At 39.7% G+C, this 21,004-nt stretch overlaps 1 protein-coding gene across 14 annotated transcripts in view; it reads left to right on the top strand.

Annotated features, from left to right (window-relative positions):
- Spag9 (sperm associated antigen 9) overlaps positions 1-21,004 on the top strand; it is a 133,092-nt gene that overhangs the window by 69,580 nt on the left and 42,508 nt on the right. For 8 of the 14 annotated variants that reach the window (XM_052759660.1, XM_052759663.1, XM_052759665.1 and 5 more), the window contains 3 exons: positions 8,336-8,543; positions 9,728-9,827; positions 15,968-16,089. In XM_052759660.1, coding sequence (XP_052615620.1) covers positions 8,336-8,543; positions 9,728-9,827; positions 15,968-16,089 — 430 coding nt within the window. Of the gene's footprint in view, positions 1-2,108; positions 2,151-8,335; positions 8,544-9,727; positions 9,828-15,967; positions 16,090-21,004 lie in introns of all 14 variants that reach the window. The other 6 variants (XM_052759657.1, XM_052759656.1, XM_052759658.1 and 3 more) reach the window with 1 other exon arrangement.

Below are 21,004 nucleotides of genomic sequence, written 5' to 3'. Positions count from 1 at the left end.
TCAGTTTCTAATATAAAAAAATAAATTAGGGGCTAACAATTATGGATAAATAATGCAAATAATGTAAATAAGAATTACATCTTCTCCTACCAGCTTTTTTTTGAGACCTGTTCCCATGTATCCCAGAATGTTCTGGAACTCCCTATGTATCAGAGACTTCCCTTGAACTCTTGATCCTTCTGCCTCTACCTTCTAAATGTTAGGATTATAGACACACATCCCAAACCTACCTAAGAATTAAATCAGGTGGTAGGGGGAGTTGGATACATTTCCAAACCAAGAATATTTAAAATTTAAGGTCGCTTTAGGTTGAAGACAGTCCCTGTTTGCTTTTTTGTTTTTTTTGTTTTTTGTTTTTTGTTTTGTCTGAGAGGGAAAATTATAGCTATAAATAAATTTTTAAAAAATTGCTACTCTTTGATCCTTGGTGTTATTTAACAGTTTCAGTAATGATGAGGGGAAGAAAGGGAATAGTAAACATTTTCAAGTGTGCCACGTTGGAATTTTTGCTCTGTTGGATGTTCATGGTGACTGGCATATGTGTCAGGAAGATTTTCATGGGGTTATAGAAGTAGTAAAGGAACTGTCATCGGCGACTTATCCAAAAGTATAAGGTAAGAACAGTGAGGTGGCTCAGCAGGTAAAGTTCCCACGCAAGCCTGAGAACCCTCAGTTCAGTCCCCAGCAGCCATGTACAACACCTGTAACCCAGCAAGAAGCTTGGGGTCCAGTTAGGCTGGAGTATGCAGGGAAGCACTAGAAATACCAAGACCCTGCCTCAACAAGAGAAGAGGAGGGGTTGGGGATTTAGCTCAGTGGTAGCCTGCTTGCCTAGCGAGCACAAGGCCCTGGGTTTGGTCCTCAGCTCCGGAAAATTAAAAAAAAGAGCGAGAGCTGGAGAGATGGCTCAGAGGTTAAGAGCACTGCTTGCTCTTCGAAAGGTCCTGAGTTCAATTCCCAGCAACCACGTGGTGGCTCACAACCATCTGTAATGAGATCTGGTGCCCTCTTCTGGCCTGCAGGGATACATGCAGACAGAACACTGTATACATAATAAATAAATAAATCTTTAAAAAAAAAAAAGAGAGAGAGAGAGAGAGAGAGAGAGAGAGAGAGAGAGAGAGAGAGAGAAGAGGAAAGAACCAAAAAGATATCCTCTGACTTCTGTCATGTGCTGTGGTATATGTTTGTCCGTACACCACACACACAATAACAACAACAATAAAAGAAAATATGAAGTAAGATATTTGAAACTGTAATCTTAGCAGGAGTAGTTCAAAACCAAAGAAACACTAAGCTTTCTCTTTTGTAATTTTTTTTTTTTTTCAAGACAGGGTTTCTCTGTGTAGCCCTGGCTGTCCTGGAACTCACTCTATAGACTACGCTGGCCTCTAACTCAGAGATATGCCTGCTTCTGCCTCCTAGTGCTGGAATTAAAGGTGTGCATCACCATTGCCAACTATAATTTTTGTTTCTTGAGATATGGTCTTAATGTCTTTTATATTAAAAAAAATGTAGCCGGGCGGTGGTGGCGCACGCCTTTAATCCCAGCACTCGGGAGGCAGAGCCAGGCGGATCTCTGTGAGTTCGAGGCCAGCCTGGGCTACCAAGTGAGTCCCAGGAAAGGCGCAAAGCTACACAGAGAAACCCTGTCTCGAAAAACCAAAAAAAATAAATAAATAAAAAATAAAAAAAATGTATGTGCGTGTGCATGTGTGCACGCATTTGTTCATGTGTGCATGTAGGAGTCAGGGGACAACTTTCAGGAGTTGGTTCTATCCTACCATGTGGTTCTGAGGATTGAACTTAGGCTGTCAGTCTTGGCAAGCCATCCCACCCTAGACAAGGACTCGCTGTGTTCCAAGGCTGGTCCAGAAGTGACCAGGAAGCCCAAGTCAGCATTCAGCCTTCAGTCTTCTGCCTTAGCTTTCCAGAGCTAGGACTGAGGGCAGGCATTGCTGTACCTGACTTTCAAAACCCTCATTTTAAACACAGGAGGTAATAGATGCAGCTATAGCCTAAGAAATAGTGTAAACCAAAAAGACAGATTTGTTAACACCGAGTAAATACATATTTTTTTTTCTTTTATAATCTTTCCCTCTACCCAGGTCAGCCATAGTCCTGAACCTCTGAAGGCTGTAGAACAGGAGGTGAGAATGGTGATTCAGAACATTTTGCAGAAAGTAAACAGAAGAGGTTAACTATTGGTTCCTTTCTCAAACTGCTATTCTCCAGATATCACATGCTCAATTTTGAAGAATCTTGATGTTATTCTCTGAAATGCAGAAGAAAATAATTTACAGTGCTTGACAGGGCTTTACTGTGACTATAATTTGCTCCTCCTTCAGAGTAAGCGTTTTGAAATTTAAAACATGTAAGTGCATTCTGTGAAAAATTCAGTCTGTTTCCAATTATCCAACTCTGGGTAAGAAACTTTGAACACAGTCTTTGCTTAGGGCAGGGTATACAAAGCTTGTCTAGCCTTGCCCAGGGTGTCATTTTTACCAAGGGCTACTTCCCCAGCTTTAATGGTTTTCTTCAGCTCTACTCAGGGCTCCATTCAACTTTGTTCCCAGAACAACTGTGGAGTCTGCTGCTGTCACACCTGATGTACATAGGAAGACTGTCCATGGTCCAGGTCAGCAGCTAACCCAGGTCTATAGAAGTCACTCAGCAGTGAAGTGAAACAGGGTCTTTCTCTTTCAGAATATCCTCAAGATTAGGGCGTTCCTGCCTTTCCTTAGTTACCCGAATATATTCCACATATATTTTACCTATCCATGTCTAAAGTTTTGATTCCATGTTCCTTTGAGTCACAAACTCTTCCTACATAACCCCCCCCTCCTTTTTAATGCATATACTCTCAGAAACTTGTGTGTTATAGAATTGTGAACCAAAAGAGTCTGTACCAGTTGCTTTCAAGGCTGAGTTATTTGGGGAGAAAGTAACATCAGCATAAAATTACAAGGTGGTGGATGTTCCAGCTGAGGATTTCATATGGGCTGGTTATTTGTTTGCTTTCATCCATTTTAAAAGCTTTAAATCTGAAAAGCAGATAGGCTGGGGAGATAGCTGGTGTGTATTTGTAATACCAGACCTGGGGAGGCATAGGCAGGCAGATCCATCCCTCAGGCTCACTGGCCAGCTATATTAGCTTATTTGATGTATGCTGGACCAATGAGCTACCCTGTCTTTAAAAAAAAAAATGGACAATGCCTAGGGAAGCCACCTGAGGTTGTCCTCTGCACACATACTTATACAGAGAATAAAATGCTGAAAAAAGCTGTGTTTTCCCCTTGATTAGTTCCTTCCTTCCTTCCTTCCTTCCTTCCTTCCTTCCTTCCTTCTCCCTCCTCCTCCTTTTTGTTTATTCTTGTTTTTTGAGACAGGGTCTCTCTATGTAGCCCTGGCTATCCTAGAACTTGTTAGGTAGACCAGGCAGTATTGCCATTGCCAGTGCTGAGATTAAAGGCCTGCACTCCCAGCTTAAGATTTATTTATTTTTATTTTAAATGATTTTGCCTGTATGTCTATTTATGCAGTATATGTGTGCCTGGCACCCATGGAGGCCGTGGTAAGTGCACTGGATCTCCTGGAATTAGAATTAGAGACGCTATTAGTTACCATGTGGATGCTGGGAATTAAACCTGGATCCTCTGGAAGAATGGCTACTATTAACCACTAGGCCATCTCTCTAGTTTTTAGACTTTTATTAGCCTGATAAGAAAAACACCCAGTAGGAAATATTACAGAGGTCAGATTGCTTTTACCCCGATGCCCCAAATGAGACCAAAAGTAATTACACAATTTTTTTTACTTCATAATAAAAACAACATAACAATTACTTTATGTATGTATGTGTGTGTTTATTTATTTATTTTTGGGATAAAGTCTCATTGTGAAGCCTTTGCTGGCCTGGGACTTGCTATGTAGACCAGGTTAGCCTCAAACTCAAGGATATCTGCCTGCTTTATTTTTTTGTTTATTTTTTTCTTTTGGTTTTTAGAGACAGGGTTTCTCTGTGTATCCTTAGCTGTTCTTTGCTGTCCCAGAACACTCTTGGTAGACCAGGCTGGCATCAAACTCAGAGATCTGCCTGCCTCTGCCTCCTGAGTGCTGGGATTAAAGGTGTGTGCCACCACCACCTGGCTTATTTTTTTTTTTTTTTTTTTCAGTTTTGAGGCAAGGTTTCTATCAGCTCTAACTGATTTTTAGCTCATTATCCTTCTGCCTCAGCTTTCTGTTGCTGGGATGGAAAGTATAAGCCACCATCCCAACTCCCATATTTAAGTGTGTGATTTTATGTGTATTGTTAGGTATGTTCATATAAATATAAAACATCTCAGAACTTGCCAATCAAAAGCACTAGGGTTGGACAAGATAGCTGCTACTTGTAATCCTAGCACTCGATGAGACAGAGGCTGGAGTCTCTCTGCTACTTCAAACATTGTATTAATTGGCTTCTTGTCAAAGTGCTTTTTTGCTTTTTACATAGGAACTTTGTCATCACTGTCTGCAAGGCCATGGAAAATGGGCTCCTTTGAAAATGTTCCCCCTCAGATTTAGAACAAAGGTCTCCTTGATGCTCATGCTGTATCCCTAAGATCCGGCTGACAGAAGTACAGCCCACACAGTGAGCTATTTTAAAAAGTGTAAGATATTTTTATGTGGCGAAAGTATGAAGTGGAAGTTATGGATCTCAGGTTATTGGGTAGCCCAGGGCAACTCTGACGTGTGTGTGTGTGTGTGTGTGTGTGTGTGTGTGTGTGTGTGTGTGTGTGTGTGTGTGAGAGAGAGAGAGATGTTCTTCCAAGGAGGTTTTAACTTACCACTCCTCTGTACCCTGACATTGCTTCTTTCTTAGGTTTGGCTCTTCCCTGGTTCTTTGACTTCATGCTTTCAGGTGCACAAATGTATTCAGGAGGAGGATTTTTTACCAAACTGTATATGTTGTGAACTCATTAATTACTAGATAAAAAAATCTTAAGGTGAAAATAACTAGACATTGTGGTCAAGGTATTAATAGCTAGAATGATAGATAAGAGGGAGAAAAAAAAAAAACAAATCCTCATCTTGATTTTTTTGCCCAGATAACTTAAGCGATATAATCTTTAAAACTCTGTATAGATGTACTTGATTAAGAATTCTCTAGAGGTGCTGGAGAGATGGCTCAGAGGTTAAGAGCACTGGCTGCTCATCCAGAGGTTCTGAGTTCATTTCCCAGCCACCACATGGTGGCTTACAACCATCTATAGTGAGATCTCATGCCCTCTTCTGGCATAAAGGCATACATGCAGATAGAGTACTCATACATAAAATAAATAAATTAAAGAAAAAAAAAGAATTCTCTAGAGCAGCAGTTCTCAATCTGTGGGTCACAACCCCTTTCGGTCAAATGAACTATTCGTGGGGGTCACATACCAGATAATCCTGCACATCAGAGGTTTACATTACAATTCATAACAGTAACAGAATTACAGTTATGAAATAGCAACAAAATAATTTTATGGTTTGAGGTCACCACAACATGAACTGAATTAAAGGGTTGCTGCATTAGGAAAGCTGAGAATCACTGGTCTAGAGCTTTTCAAATCTACAGTCTTAATTGGTTTGAGAGTCTCCCTTAGGAACACAGATTATATTTTTTAAAGATGTATTGTGTTTTAAACCTTTAACAAGGAAGAACTCATGCATATGAAACACAAATACAGGTTAACTGGCTATTGTATTTTTTAATGGCCTGTACATCAAAGAAAAGACAGAGTTCATGTTGAAGTGATGGCGGCTCATACTCCTAGCATTGTGAGCATCTAGATCCAGACACATGACAATTTTTTCTGACTCCATTCCTAACAAGCTCATTTGCTTGAATTAGCAGATTTTTTCCAGATACTTTTATGTTAGGTGCCAATCACCATTCCAAGGATTTCATGATTATTTTATTTGAGGTGGGTAGGAGGTAACCAGGAGATTTTTTTATATATATATATTTGTTCCTTTTTTTAACCATTGGAAGTGGGTCTAGCATTTGAGATCCACAGAAGAAAATAATTAGCACAATTCAGCTAACTTTATTACATGTGATTTATATTACACTGGGTAATGTCTAACAGTTAAATAATGTATGCATAGCCTTGAGTTACTAAGAAGTATGAATGGTTTTCTTTTTTTTTCCTTCAAAACTTTCTCTCAAACCAAAAGAGAAGTTCATTTAATTATTTGCATTTAAATTTGTCTAGAATTTACCTTTTTCTTTATCAGAAAAGTAGCACGTGCTTATCATTATAAATTCTGGAAAGAGCCGGGTGGCTGTGGCACACGCCTTTAATCCCAGCACTTGGGAGGCAGAGCCAGATGGATCTCTGTGAGTTCGAGGCCAGCCTGGTGTACAGTGCAAGATCCAGGACAGGCACCAAAACTACACAGAGAAACCCTGTCTCAAAAAATAAAACAAAAATTCTGGAAAGAATAACAATGTATCATAAGAAAGAAAAATGATATGGTACCTTTAGTCATTTTACACACTTTGGAGCTGAGTATAGTACTCCCCACTTAGAATACCAGCACTCTGGTGGCCCAGTTAGGAGGGCTATCCCAAGTTAAAGGCCTGCCTGAACTTCATAGATTGAGCCAGCAACATTATAGAGTGAAAGAAACAAAACCCAAAGCCAAAGCAACAAAAAGAACACATACACCCCAAACAACACAGGTAATAACAAATGTTCGGACTTCATATAGCCACTGTTTTTAACCTTTTTTCTGGTGTTGCTGGGGATTGATTTGGGAACATTATGTGTCTTAGGCAAGCACTCTACCACCAAGCTACACCCAGCCCTACAACACAGAGGTCTCCCTCTCCCTCTCCTTTCCTCTCTTCCTCCCTCTACTCTTCCCTCTCTTAAAGACATGCGTGGCTCAGGCTAGCCTTGAACTTACAACAGTCCTTTTGCCTCAATCTTCTGAGTACCATGATTACAGGCATGAGCTACTATACTCGAATACTACAACACAATTGTGTGTGTGTGTGTGTGTGTGTGTGTGTGTGGTTTTTCGAGACAGGGCTTCCCTGTGTAACAGCCTTGGCTGTCCTGGAATACACTCTGTAGACCAGGCTGGCCTCGAACTCACAGAGATCTGCCTGCCTCTGCCTCCGGAGTGCTGATATTAAAGGCATGCACCACCATCACCCGGCCTTACAACACAGTTTTTAATTACTACATAGTATTTTTTTTTTTTTTTTTTTTTTTTTTTGGTTTTTCGAGACAGGGTTTCTCTGTGTAGCTTTGCGCCTTTCCTGGTACTCGCTTTGGAGACCAGGCTGGCCTCGAACTCACAGAGATCCGCCTGCCTCTGCCTCCCGAGTGCTGGGATTAAAGGCGTGCGCCACCACCGCCCGGCTACTACATAGTATTTTGTTGTATGGATTTATTTAAAAAAAAAATAGCTTATTCTCTCTTATTTTGATGCTCTCAAATTATGTGTGTGGTGCTAGGGATTAAACCCAGGGTCTCAAGTGTTAGGCAAGCACTGATATACATACCCTACAAATAATTTTTATCTGAAAAAAACTTTTTTTTTCTCTTTTTAAAAACATCAATTGTATAGTCAGGCAGTGGTGGTGCATACCTTTAATCCCAGCACCCAGGAGGCAGAGGCAGGTGGATCTCACTGAGTTCAAGGCCAGTCTGGTCTATAGAATGAGTTCCAGGACAGCCAGGGGTAGACAGGAAAACAAAAACAACAACAGCAAAATCAGTTGTATTTATTATTATTGAGTATATATGACATCTGTGTGGAAGTGCACACACACGCCACAGTGTGCATGTGGTGGTCAACAGATAACGTTGGAGTCAGTTCTGTCTTTCTACCTTGACTTGGGGTTCAGAGGTGGAACTCAGATGGTCAGGCTTATTTATACCGTAAGCACTTAGTCCATTAAACCTGTAGTTCTCAGCCTTCCTAACGCTGACCCCTGTGTACAGTTTCACTGCTACTTCATAACTGTAATTTTGCTACTGTTAGGAGTCATAACATAAATATCAGATATGTAGGATATCTGACATGAGACCCCTGTGAAAGGGTCCTTTGTCCTCTAAAGGGGTCACAACCCACAGGTTGGGAACTGCTGCACTAAGGCACCTCATTGGCTCAGGATTTATTTAAATATTACCCAGTTATTTATAGATAGTCTACTATCAATTATTCTTTCTGTGTTTTTTGGGCTTTTTTTGTTTTTAAATATAACTTTGGGCAGGTTTATTTTTTAACTCATTTGAGGTATTTTAGAATAAATTACTTGCTTTAAATTTTTCTTCTTAATTACTTTGATTTATAGGATGAACTTTCTGATATTAGTCAAGGTGGATCTAAAGCTACCACTCCAGCTTCAACAGCAAATTCAGATGTGTCAGCGATTCCTCCTGATACTCCCTCAAAGGAAGATAATGAAGGACTTGTAAAAGGCACAGATACACCAAATAAATCAGAGATAAGCAAACACATAGAAGTACAGGTTGCCCAAGAGACTAGGAATGTATCTACAGGTAAGTGACTCCAAGTTCTTACTGGCAAAATTCTCATTCAGTTAACTTAATACGTATTAAGTATGAGAAAATACATTTCTAGAGGTATTACCTGCTCTAAATATATAAAAGAAAGAGATCATTTGTTATTTTCAATTGTAAGTAAGTTTGAAAGAAGTAATGCTTATGCCAAGTTTTGGAGAGAAAAATATTAGTGACTGAGAAAAGGGCTTAAAGACACTAAGGTACCATTTCCTGTCCTCTGCCTTAATAGTCTATTGTGTTCCATCCCCTTACATAGGTCTGTTTGCTTATGATAGAGCCTCACTATGTTGTAGCTTTGAACTAAGTGGTCCTCAGGCCTTAGCTTCTGAATATCTGGGACTACAGACATGTACAAATCATGCCAATACCATCACCCCCTTTATTGTTTGTTTGCTTTGCTTTTTTGAAATAGTATCCTAGGCTGGCCTCAAGATCACTATGTGGCCAGGTGTGACCTTTATTTAACTCCTGAACCTCTTGCCTCTACTTCCCATGTGCTGAGGTTACAGGCATGAACCACTGTCTTGGGCAGTTGGCATCCCCCTTGTCTTAGTTAGGGTTTTTTATTGTTGTGAAGAGACACCATGACTGTGGCAACTCTTATAAATAAAAACATTTAATTGAGGTGGCTTGCTTACAGTTTCAGAGGTTCTGTACATTATTATCAGAACGGGGAGCATGACATCATGCAGGTAGATCTGGTGCTGGAGCTGAGAGTCCTACATCTTGACTCAGACACAACAGGAAGTGGACTGACTGTCATACTGAGAGAAGCTTGAGAAAAAGAGACCTCAAGGCCCCCACCCCCCCCAAGTGACACACTTACTCCAACAAGGCCACACTTCCTAAAAAGGACACTCCCTTGAGGGCCAGTTTCTTTCAAACCACCACATCCCTTAAATAGGAATAGTATCAGTCCCTATGATATGTTGTACTATGTGTCCCAGAACTATAGATGAAAACACCAGTTTTGGTTACTTAACTAGTTCTGGAGATTGACTGTTACCTCAGTATGTGACATTGTCTAACCTCATGTTTCCTAGAACACAACCTTGAGAGTTTTCAAAAATACTCATTCAGTAGTTGTATTTAAAACCATACAGGCAAGAGAGTTTTCATACATAGAATACATGCAATTATTTCATTATTTCTACCCTTAGACTCTGCTGAAAATGAGGAGAAATCAGAAGTTCAAGCAATCATTGAATCCACTCCTGAATTGGATATGGACAAAGACCTCAGTGGATATAAAGGTTCAAGGTACTGAAAATGTCACATTCTATGATTCTCTTTCTTTTTTGTCATTCTGATTGGCATTCTGATCTTGTTTCTGACTAAACAAGATCAGTTCATATTGTGCTAAAGAAGCATTAGTACTGTAAAATTCAGTTTCTGCCTTTGAAGCTGCATATTGTTCGTGTTTTAAATTTTGGGGGAAATTCATCTGGCAGCATTAGGAATTAGGACATAAGGGAGGATGGTGTTTTTGTCTGTGTTGCTGCAACAGTAGATGATACTGATTCGTGTATAGAGAACAGAGATACATTTTCTCATAATTCTCAGGCTAGGAAGTCCAAGATCAAGGCCCTGCTGGTTCAGTTGTCCAGTGTGGGCTGTTCTTTATTTCCAAGATGATGCCTTCTTGCTGGATCCCTATGAGGAGTGTGGTGATATGTTTGTAATCTAAGAACTAAAGCTTGCCTGAAGATCAGAGGACAGAGCCAGCCACAGAGTTAGCCACAGAGGTCAGGCAGTGGTGGCACACACCTTTAATCCTAGCACTGAGGAGGCAGAGGCAGAGATCTGTTTGGATTTCTGTGAATTCAAGGCCACACTGGGCTACATGAGATTAATCCAGTCTAAAAGAGAAACAGCCAGGCAGTGGTAGCACACACCTTTAATTCCAGTACTTGGGATCACATACCTTTAATCCCAGCAGTAGAAAGATTGAGATAGGAAGTGATATGGCTGGGCAGAGAAAGGAATATAAGGCAGGAGGAGACAGGAATTCGCTCTCTTGCAGAGGCTCTGTCAGGCTGAGGAGTGTAGCTTGCTCTTCTCTGATCTTTCAGGTTTCACTCTAATATCTGGCTCCAGGTTTTTATTATAAGATCATTTAGGATTCATGCAACAGAGGAGAGGATGCAGTATCCTTTAATGGTGGAAGGCAGAAGAACAGAGTAGCTTAGTGCTGTATGTAAAGTGTCTCTTCCAAGGGACCTTACCTCACTCTCACAAGAGAGGAGCCCTTATGGCCTAATCATCCCCATAGAGCTCCCACCCCACCTTAATAACACTGGAGTCATCTAGTTCTGGAGAAGACACAGTCACATGATAGCAGATGAAGGAGGAAAGAGCCAAGAAGTAATTCCTGCAGCCTAAGGAAACAAAGAGGAGAAGTGGAGGAAGTAAAAATTTGAACAAACTTTGTTTTTTTTTTTTCTTACAAATGAGGAAGAAGAGAATGTATTCTGTTTAAAATGCAGTGATTTCATTATTGGGGAACTAAGTCTCATTTTCGTGGGAGGGTTGTTTGATGATAGCAGGAGAATGGCCAGGCACTGTTACAATATCAAGGTTATCCAAAATACATTGATTAGAGCTGAATTTTGAGTTTCCTAAATAATTTACCTTTAAGGAATAATAGCTATTGTCTTAGTTAGGGTTTCTAGTGCTGTGAAGAACACCATGACCACAGCAGCTCTTATAAAGGAAAACATTTAATTGTGGTGAAAGCTTATAATTTCAGAGGCTACTTTCATCATGGTGGGCCATGGAGGCTTGCAGACAGACATGTTGCTGGAGCTGAAAATTCTACATCTTGCAAGCAACAGAAAGTGAACTGTCTCATGGGGCATGGTTTGAGCATGTATGAGACCTCAAAGCCCGCCTCCACAGTGACACCCTTCCTCTAACAAGACCACACCTACTCCAACAAGGCTACACCTCCTAATAGTGCCACTCTTTTTGGGGGCCATTTTCTTTCAAACCACCACAGCCATAAAGATGCATCATTTATTAATCCCTACTAAGCACTGAGTACCATGAAGTAATGGTTAAATGCATGGACCCCAGGATAAGAATAACCCTAGACAGAGAAAGACTTATGTAGGTTCAAATCTTGCTTCACTCTTCTTTTCTGTTACAACAGGACTAGGGATTGCTCTTAGCACCATCTATCTTTTCATTCTCTGAATTTATTGTTGATATTAGTATGGCTATACAAGTATTACAACTTAGCCATAATGTAAATTTTCTTTTGGTGCTTTGTGCTTTCCTAGAATTGGTGAAATGTTGAGTGGTTAAATTTGTTTCCTTATAGTGTTCCGTGGACTTATCACTAACATTGATAGACAATGAATTTCCTCAGTGTAAGATCATCATTGTGACCAGACCCCAAATCTAGCTGTTTTTTCAGAACTCTGCCCCTTGGCCTTCTGGTTCCTTTCTCATGTAGACCATGGTGTTTACCTAGTTCTGCTGTTTCAGACTTTCTCTACAGAGAAACAGGACGCCAAGGCCCTTTGTTATGTGCTAGCACAGGCTGTACAGGAGTTTCCCAAAAGTAGAGTTCCATGTATAATGTATTTGAGTCTTTTATGCATTTTTTGGCTTCTTTATCCCCTATATAATGTGACCTATAACTCAACTATTATTTTTCACTACCAGGCAGAGCTACTAAAACTTACTGTAATGCAAAGGAAGGGGTGAATGAGGCTTGCATAAAAAACCTGGTAAAGTACCACATACACTTAGGACATTGACTGACCCATGTTGGTTGTTACTTCCTTTTCTCCTTGGAACTTGGAGACCTCTACTATGCTGCCATATGCCCACAATACCTAGGAATATCTTCATATTTACTTCCTGTATCGCATGTCATCTGCTTTTTGATATATGCCTTTATTTCTACAGAGTTTATTCCTAACTAGCTTTCTGGATCTTTAAAGGGTGCATGGGCAGTAATTTTTGAGGACTGAAATTAACAAATATCATTTGTAGACATGCTTCATAGTTTGGTAGTTTGGCTAGATACAGAAGTGCAGGTTAGAAAACACTTTGAGAATTGTGAAGGTACTGCTTCCTTATCACAGAGTTCAGTTTGGTTGGTTTGGTTTTATGACAGTCTTGCAATATAGCCCTGCCTGGCCTTGCACTGATTATCCTCCTTTATCTCTTAAAATCTGGGATTACAGACAGATGATACCAAGTTCAGTGACATTTTCAGAGATATAGATTCAATTCAAATTTAGACTAAATGAATTTATTCTTACTGCTACCAGAAGATGGCAGCCTTAGAGCCAATACAGCATGCTGTGTGGACGGGGGTTAAGGTGAGTTTTTAAGGTGGCCATCAGAAAGGTGTGTATTCAGTTATCCATGGAACCAAAGTTTGGCAGTGAAATTGTTTTCCTTCCCTCAGTTGTTTCTTACCTTCCTGCTATCTAGTAATAAAAAGACCATTCCATCCCCTTTCCCATAGCCATAAGCAGGTTTTACAGAAGTAAAGGCAGCATTAATGTCTCCCAGCCCATTGTCCTATTCTTATCTCACCTGCAGGCCACTAGGATCTCCAGGCATTCCAGAACAAAAGGTCAGCAGCTCTTAAGGGATACCTGGCTCCATATTACGTTTCTTTAGTCATCCCAGGGACCTGTGTAAATTATTCCTCAGCTTTGAGCCCTTTAATGGCTGGGATAGAGCTGTTCATTTCTGAGCAAGCAAAAACACAGTGCCACCAGGTTAGGGCTGGCTGTTAGGTCCCTATACCTAGATAGTTACCATTTATAGATATATTTATTCTGAAAATTTTATGGTCTTTTCTTTTTTGGTTGGAGTCTTTGTTTTCTGTTATTGCTGCCACTGACTACATTGTCCAGTAAGTTCTATTTTGTTATAGTGTTCTCCCCACCCCCCACCCCTTTGGTTTGGGCTCTCTTTTGTGGTAGAGTAGTTTTTAAATGTCTGCTGCTCTGTGACTTTTTACACGTGCATAGGTAAATGCATATTTCCTGGTTTCCTGCCTGTACAACATTTAAACTTGATTTCCAAAGGCTAGCAGTTAGCTTAGTAGCAGAATGTTTGCCAGCTATGTGTGAGCTCCTGACCTGGATCCTCAGCATTGAGTGGGGACATAGATGTGACTTGGTTTCCATTGTTCAGAGAGCTGGTAGTCTCTGTCCCCTAATCTCAGGCAAGTTTCTTAGGGTACACAATATATCACCACATATATCCCATAAGCTATATAACTTTATATATATATATATATATATATATATATATATATATATATATATATATATATATATATACACACATACACACACCATAAAGTAAAATTTTTACTTTATGTATATATCTCCAGCTGTCTCCTGTTAATAGTCACTTAAATTATGTTAACTTTTCTACTGCAAAAAAAACCCAAAAACTCCCAACAACAAAAAGCCAAACACTCTTATGGTAGGTCATCGTAGTGCATGCCTTCAATCCCAGAATTTGGGACGTAGAGCCGGAAATATTCCCAGCCTAGTCTGCCCATGAGTTCCAGGATAACCATAGTGAGACCCTGTCTCAGATAAGCAAACTACTACATTTTATAATAGAGCGCACAGGAAGCTTTGGCAGGTAGAGCCAAAGTGCCTCACTGTTGGTGAGGGACAGAGATGCCATGCAGATAGCGCTCAGTGAAGAGTTTTATTTGGTGGGGGGGAGAGAGAGGGAGAAAGAAAAAGGGAAAGAGAGAGATGGGGTGTGTGTGTGCTATATCTCTGGTGAGAGGGGGAGGGATGGAGGGTTTTCTCTTAAAGTAGACTTTACATCGGGACATGCAGGGCAGGTCCCCAAGGGGTGGAATACTAACACTATGACTGTCTTTTACATTCAAAATTGAGTTTGTAGTAAGGTTTTGTGAGTTGGAGGGGAGCATGATGTTTGTATTTTTTTTTCCTCTAATTTTCTTTTTTTTTTAAAGAGTGTCTTACTACGTATCTTTGGCTGGCCACTCAATATGTTGACCAAGCTGAGCTGGAGCTCATGGTGATCTGCCTGTGCCTCTTGAGTTCTAGGTGCTGAGAATAAAGGCATGTACTCTCATGCCTGACTTCTTGTGTTTTTTTAGAAAAACAAAAGAAAAAGCCATAAAACCATGCTAATTTGTACCAGATAGTTCAGAACATCATAGTTAAGATTATTGATTCTATTGAGGCTGTAGCTCAATTGGCAAAGTGCTTATCTGGGAGGCATGAAGCCCTGGGATTGATCCCCAGCACTGTATCAACTAGGAATGGTGGTGTAAGTATCATCAGACTTGGGAGTCACAATCGGTGCCCCAAGTCTGGTCTGGCCACCTCAGTAAGCCAAATAAAAGCCAAACTAAAAGTAGAAAGCAGAAAGGGGGGATTGATTTATTCAATGTGGCAATCAATATTGGGAGAGGAACAGAGAGATCCAGGGAACCCCCAAGACCTTCTTTGTGGACCTGAAGGGAGATCACAGACCCATCACTGTCTAGGCTTCAGTCTCATCCTGTCAGATGGTCTGACAAGTTGTTAGAACTGTGTGAAATCTCTTTATGGGAGACAAGTTGCCCCTCTGGCTGATATTTTTTCCTTCTGGCATGAAATTCCTAGCAAAATTTACATTTCTTGGGGTCTACTGTCTCAATAGTCTGATAGTCAGATTGGGAGACACAGAGTCTCTTTAGAGTGTCTTCATTTTTGTCAAGCTAGTTACACAAGCCTGTCACTGGAGGATCAGAAGTCCATGGTCATCCTCAGCTACATAGCAAGCTTGGGGCCAACCTGGATGACATGAGACCCTGTCATAAAAAATAAAATAAATCAACATTGCCTTAGTTTGAATTCTTCTTCCACCTATTGCTGAATGATTCTGTCAAATTCCTTAAGCTCTTTAGTTTCCTTATTTATAAATTGGGGTAATAGTATCCTATGCCTTGTGGAGTAGCTGTAAATAAAATATATAATGTGTGTAATACAGACCCAAGTAGCTGCCATTATTTTATGTTTGCTGGGATTTCACGGTAGGAGCGTAATTCCTTGTATGCTCTGTGGGAGTTCCTTGGAAAACCACTGAGAAATCTTCTTTTTTTGTTTTTGGTTTTTCGAGACAGGGTTTCTCTGTGTATCTTTGCGCCTTTCCTGGAATTCACTCTGTAGACCAGGCTGGCCTCGAACTCACAGAGATCCACCTGCCTCTGCCTCCCGAGTGCTGGGATTAAAGGCGTGCGCCGCCACCGCCCGGCTGAGAAATCTTTTTATGTTGATACTTTATAGTAAATGTAAATTGTAAGAAATTTCTATGCTGTTTAATCATTATATTAAAAATACATTGTGAGAAAGTCTTTATAATTTGTTGATTTTGCTTTATTGTTTTTATAATAGCACTCCCACCAAAGGCATAGAGAACAAAGCTTTTGATCGAAATACAGAATCTCTCTTTGAAGAACTGTCTTCAGCTGGCTCGGGCCTCATTGGAGATGTGGATGAAGGAGCAGATTTACTAGGTATGACAGCTCTTCTTGAGAAGTACCATACTGTTTAAAAATAGATCTCATTAATGACTTCTTTGAAAATGTATCTAAAATGTCCTGATTGCCTGATGGTACAAGGTTATTGTACTGTGGGAATTATTTAGAACGTATTTGTTATCATAAAAGTTTTAATGAAAAGCATCTTTATATATAGAAATGACAAAAATTGAATTTGCATTTAAATTTATATTTTTAATTCACATAACACAGTTTATTGAATTGCAGTATTCTAAGAATAGATATTACACATCAGGAACAAAGTGCGGTGTGTATGTGTACATGTATGATTGGTGGGGCAAATAGTTCTTGGCTTATATAAACCTCATTGTATTCTGTTGACCTTAATTAAATAGGCAATACAACACTTGAAATATTTTTCCCTTCCCAGAGCTTTATAATTTACCTCTGGGAAATACAGTTATTTTAAAGCTTGTGTTGAGCTAGGGTTGTAGCCCAGTTCCTAGCCATTGTTGCTGTGTCCTCTCCCTCCCCAAACAAACAAACAAAAACAGTTTATGTTGTTGAGCACATAACTAGGGGGACAGGGAAGTACTGTATTCAACTCTTCCACTGTAAATTTCCTGGGTTATCTTTGCCAAACTGATCAACCCTTTTGTCTACCTTGACATTCCATTGTGTGTAAATATAGGAGTTGGACTCTGTTTAAGCGTTTGGTAGCTGGGTCGTGGTGGCGCACGCCTTTAATCCCAGCACTTTAAAGGAGGCAGAGGCAGGTGGATCTCTGTAAGTTCGAGGCCAGCCTGGACTACAGAGTGAGTTCTAGGAAAGGCGCAAAGCTACACAGGGAAACCCTGTCTCGAAAAACCAAAAAAAAAAAAAAAAAAGAGAGAGAGAGAGAGAGAGTTTGGTAGATGAGTTTGTGGGGTAAAACCAGCTAATCTCTTCTGTGTATCAGTTAAGTTTGATTGAAACATCCCTCCCTCAGCTGGGAGTGGTGGTGCATGCTTTTAATCCTCTGCCTAAGAAGGCAGAGCTGGTGGATCTCTCTGTGAGGCCAGCCTGGTCTACAGAGAAAGTTCTGACAGCCAGGGCTACACAGAGGAACTATGTCTCAAAAAACCAAAAAGAAAGAGCCCTCCTCTACATTTTTGTTTGTTTGTTTGTTTACTGTCTCTGATGTCCTTTGCTCAACAATATTAGGGTTGAATGGTTTGCAGAAAATATCATATGGTATATAAAAACAAAATAATTACCATTGGTCCCATTAGAGTAAAAGTTTACCAGCCCGTCCTCTGCAGAATCTCTTAAGGTTCCTTTCAGCAAGAATTCTTTGATTCTGGTTCATGTGAATTAGTTTTAACATACCTTCCTTGTAGTTTAACACTGTGTAGCAATTGAAAATGATAGAATTTTCAGCTTTTTGCTTTGGGTGGATACTAGACTTCAACAACAAATAAAGGTTTCTTTTACTGTCACCATACTAATGACTACACTGTTCTTAAAAGGCTGTGCTTGTTAGGTCTAGGAAATATGGAATGGAGTGAACTGCTTACAATAATTTATGTTAAATTTATTGATTGTTATATGCTTGACATTGTGAAGATTTTTCATTTGTTTTTATTTGAAATTACAAGTTCAGCCAGGCATAGTGGCACATTCTTAAATCCCAGTCCTCAGGGTGTGGAGGGAGATGAGCTGTGAAAGGCCAGCCTGGGCAACATAGGAAGACAGTACTTCAAAAAGTTAGAGTGTGGTGGTATAGGATACCCAGGAGGCAGAGGCAGATGGATCTCTATGAGTTAAGGTCAGCCTGAAATATACAGTGAGACCCTGTCTCAAAAGACAAACAAACAAACAACAACAACAAAAACCACAGGGCTGGAGAAATGACTCAGTTGTTAAGAGCAATAGCTGCTCTTCCAGTACCCACAGAGCAGCTGACAGTCATCTGTAACTCCAATTCCACAGGTCCAGTACCCTCTTCTTGCCTCCATGGGCACTAGGCATGCATCTAGTACACTGGCATACATGCAAGCAGAACACCTGAATAATAATAATAATAATAATAATAATAATAATAATAATAATAATAATACCTTAAACTCCACCTCCCTACACTAAAGTCCTGTGTAAACATATGTGTAGTAATCAAGATTTAAAGGTCTGCCACTTTTAACTATTTGTAATTAAACATAGACTCCTACCATTAAAATGTTAAGTAAAACTTTGGAAGAATTAAATGAATTGCCTTTCTCAAGGAAGGCTCAGAAAGATCTTGAGGAAACTTTATATTTAAATTTATACCTTCGTTTTCAGTTTCACATGACAAAGTTCTGTGAAAGTTTGATTGATTGGATGCCTAGATGGCTCAGTGAGTAAAGGCATTCAGCACCAAGCGTGACAACCTGAGTTCAATTCCAGGACCCATATGATGGAAGGAGAGAATGGACTCCTGCAAGGTGTCCTCTGGTTTCACTGGCATAACCATGGCATACACTTGTGCACACACATACATACATGTACACAGATGTGCATACACACAATAAAAACTTAATAAAAAGTTGATTGGCTGCTTGGGAGCAGGGGACTTTATTCCTTTTGAGTACTTTGTTTATATAAATAAATTATTTCAAATGTGCAATCAATGAATGTCATCTCAAATGCAGTTTTTACAAAAATGTCTAAAAAAAAAAAAGTTGATGGGCTTAGAAACTTGACTCCCCAGCAATTTAAGTACAGATTCAAAAAAAATGCTAGGAAGGATTTAAATTTATTTTTAAAAATACATATTGAGATGGTAAAATTCACTGTATTTTGAGAACAAACTTTTTTTTGTAATCTCCTAAAACTTATTTTTTGAAAGTTTCATACATGTCTATAATGTATTTTGACAACTTGCACTCCATTATCTGTCCCCATGCCCTCTCTCCATAGCTAAACTCTTCTTCCTAAGAAACTTCTGTTCTGTTTTTCTATCCTTTGTGGGTTGTTTGCATGAGCATGGGTGAGTCTATTGATTAGAGCATACTACTGATAAAATGACACCTCATACCCAGCCACCAGTAACCAGTAACCACCAGTAATCCTTCAGAGAGAGGGGTGGAGTCTCATGTGCTCATGCTCCCTCCATGATGAAGTACTGATCCAGTGTCATGAAGTCTTGTGCAGGTAACCATGGCTGTGGTGAGTTCATGAGTGCAATGACTATGTCATGCTAGGAGACGTCTTTTTGCAGCACATCACCTTACACTCTAGCCCTTACATTCTTGTCACCCTCTTCCTCCTTGTTCCCTGAGCCCTAGAGGAGGTGATATAGATGTTTCATTTAGGGCTGAAGACTCCACCATTACTTATCATTGTAACTTTGACAAGTTAGGATCCTTCCATCCTGCAACCATTAGAAGCTTCTCTTACTTTTTTAAATTTAATTTTATTTGTTTGTTTGTTTGTTTGTTGGGTTTTTGTTTTGTTTTTTGAGACAGGATTTTTCTGTGTAGCCCTGGCTGTTCTGGATCTCACTTTGTAGACCAGGCTGGCCTCAAATTCACAGAGATCCTTCTGCCTCCACCTATGGAGGCAGTGCTAGGATTAAAAGCGTGTGCCACCACTTCCGGTAGAAGCTTCTCTTTTAAGATCTGGGAAAGCTAATTCAGTGAACTTGGAGCCAGAATAAATTCTTCCTTCTTGAAGTTGCCTTTATCAAGTATTAGTTTGATGTCATAATTCGTCATTGCAAGGAGGTTACAGAGGCAAGAACTTGAGGCAGCTGACTATATTGCATCCACACTCAGTAAACAGAAGGAGATAAATATTCTCATGCTTGCTGAGTACAACATGTTAAATTTTTGACAAATTCTTAGAAAAGTGTAACAAGGGCTGAAGGTTAAGAGCACTGCTTGTTCTTTCAAAGGTCCTGAGTTCAATTCCCAGCAATCACATGATGGCTCACAACTATCTGTAATGAGATCTGGTGCCCTCTTCTGGCCTACAGGGATATGTGCAGGCAGAATACTGTATACATAATAAAAATCAGTGTGTCAGCTTTAAAAAAAAAAAAAGAATTGTGTAACAACCACCAGAATCACTCATCACTGTGTCCTTCCTGCTGCCCTTTGAATGAAGTACTTACGATGATTTGTATACATTGCCTTATAAAGCCCAGTAGTGAGTAATACAGAATTTGAAGTCAGTGACCCCATAACTTTCTTTTCCTGTAAAAAATTAAGTCACATAGTAGGCAGAAATAATGGTGGTCTTTTAGTTAAATCTGAAAGATTTAACTTGTTGAAAGTCAGAAAATTAATACAGATTAAAAGCGCAATTCTTTGGTTTCCTTTCCCTATTGAAGATAAGGGACTGTCTTAAGCTACTCTTTCCTGCTTTGTAAATATTGGCATATATAGCTCTAGAACATTCCAGATTACAATATTTTAATATATTAAACTGAGTGACTTATACCTACATAAGTACTTGAGTCAAAGATGGTAAATGAGGACCAGGGATGGAACTCAGTTGGTAGAGTTCTTGCCCAGCACACAGGAAGCTCTGGGCTCCATCCCTGTAATACTAAGCCTGCTGTAGTAGCACATACCTGTGATCCCAGCATTTGGGAGGTTAGACAGGACAATCAAGTTCAAGTTTGTCTTCAAGATACATGAGACCCCACCTTTAAAAGGGTGGTAAATGGTTTCTGTTCAGTTCAGGAATCAATAATAAAGCTCACACAGTAGGGTGTACTTGTGCCAGCTAGTTCTCCCTAATTAGACCTGGGTTGATGAGTAAGTTCATAGTCTATTTCTTTATCTATCATTTTCCTAGGTTTTGTTATCAAACTTTTGTTCTAGAATTAAGTTTCCTTTAATCACTATACATATGTCCAACACACAGATTACTTTTTTATTTTAATAATTGAAAGAGATAAATAATC

Source organism: Peromyscus californicus, unplaced genomic scaffold (assembly GCF_007827085.1).
Source record: "Peromyscus californicus insignis strain IS unplaced genomic scaffold, ASM782708v3 Scaffold_3__1_contigs__length_106647218, whole genome shotgun sequence".
NCBI lineage: Eukaryota > Metazoa > Chordata > Mammalia > Rodentia > Cricetidae > Peromyscus > Peromyscus californicus.
Note: the sequence above shows the minus strand (reverse complement) of the source record. Positions and strands in the feature narration are given on the sequence as shown.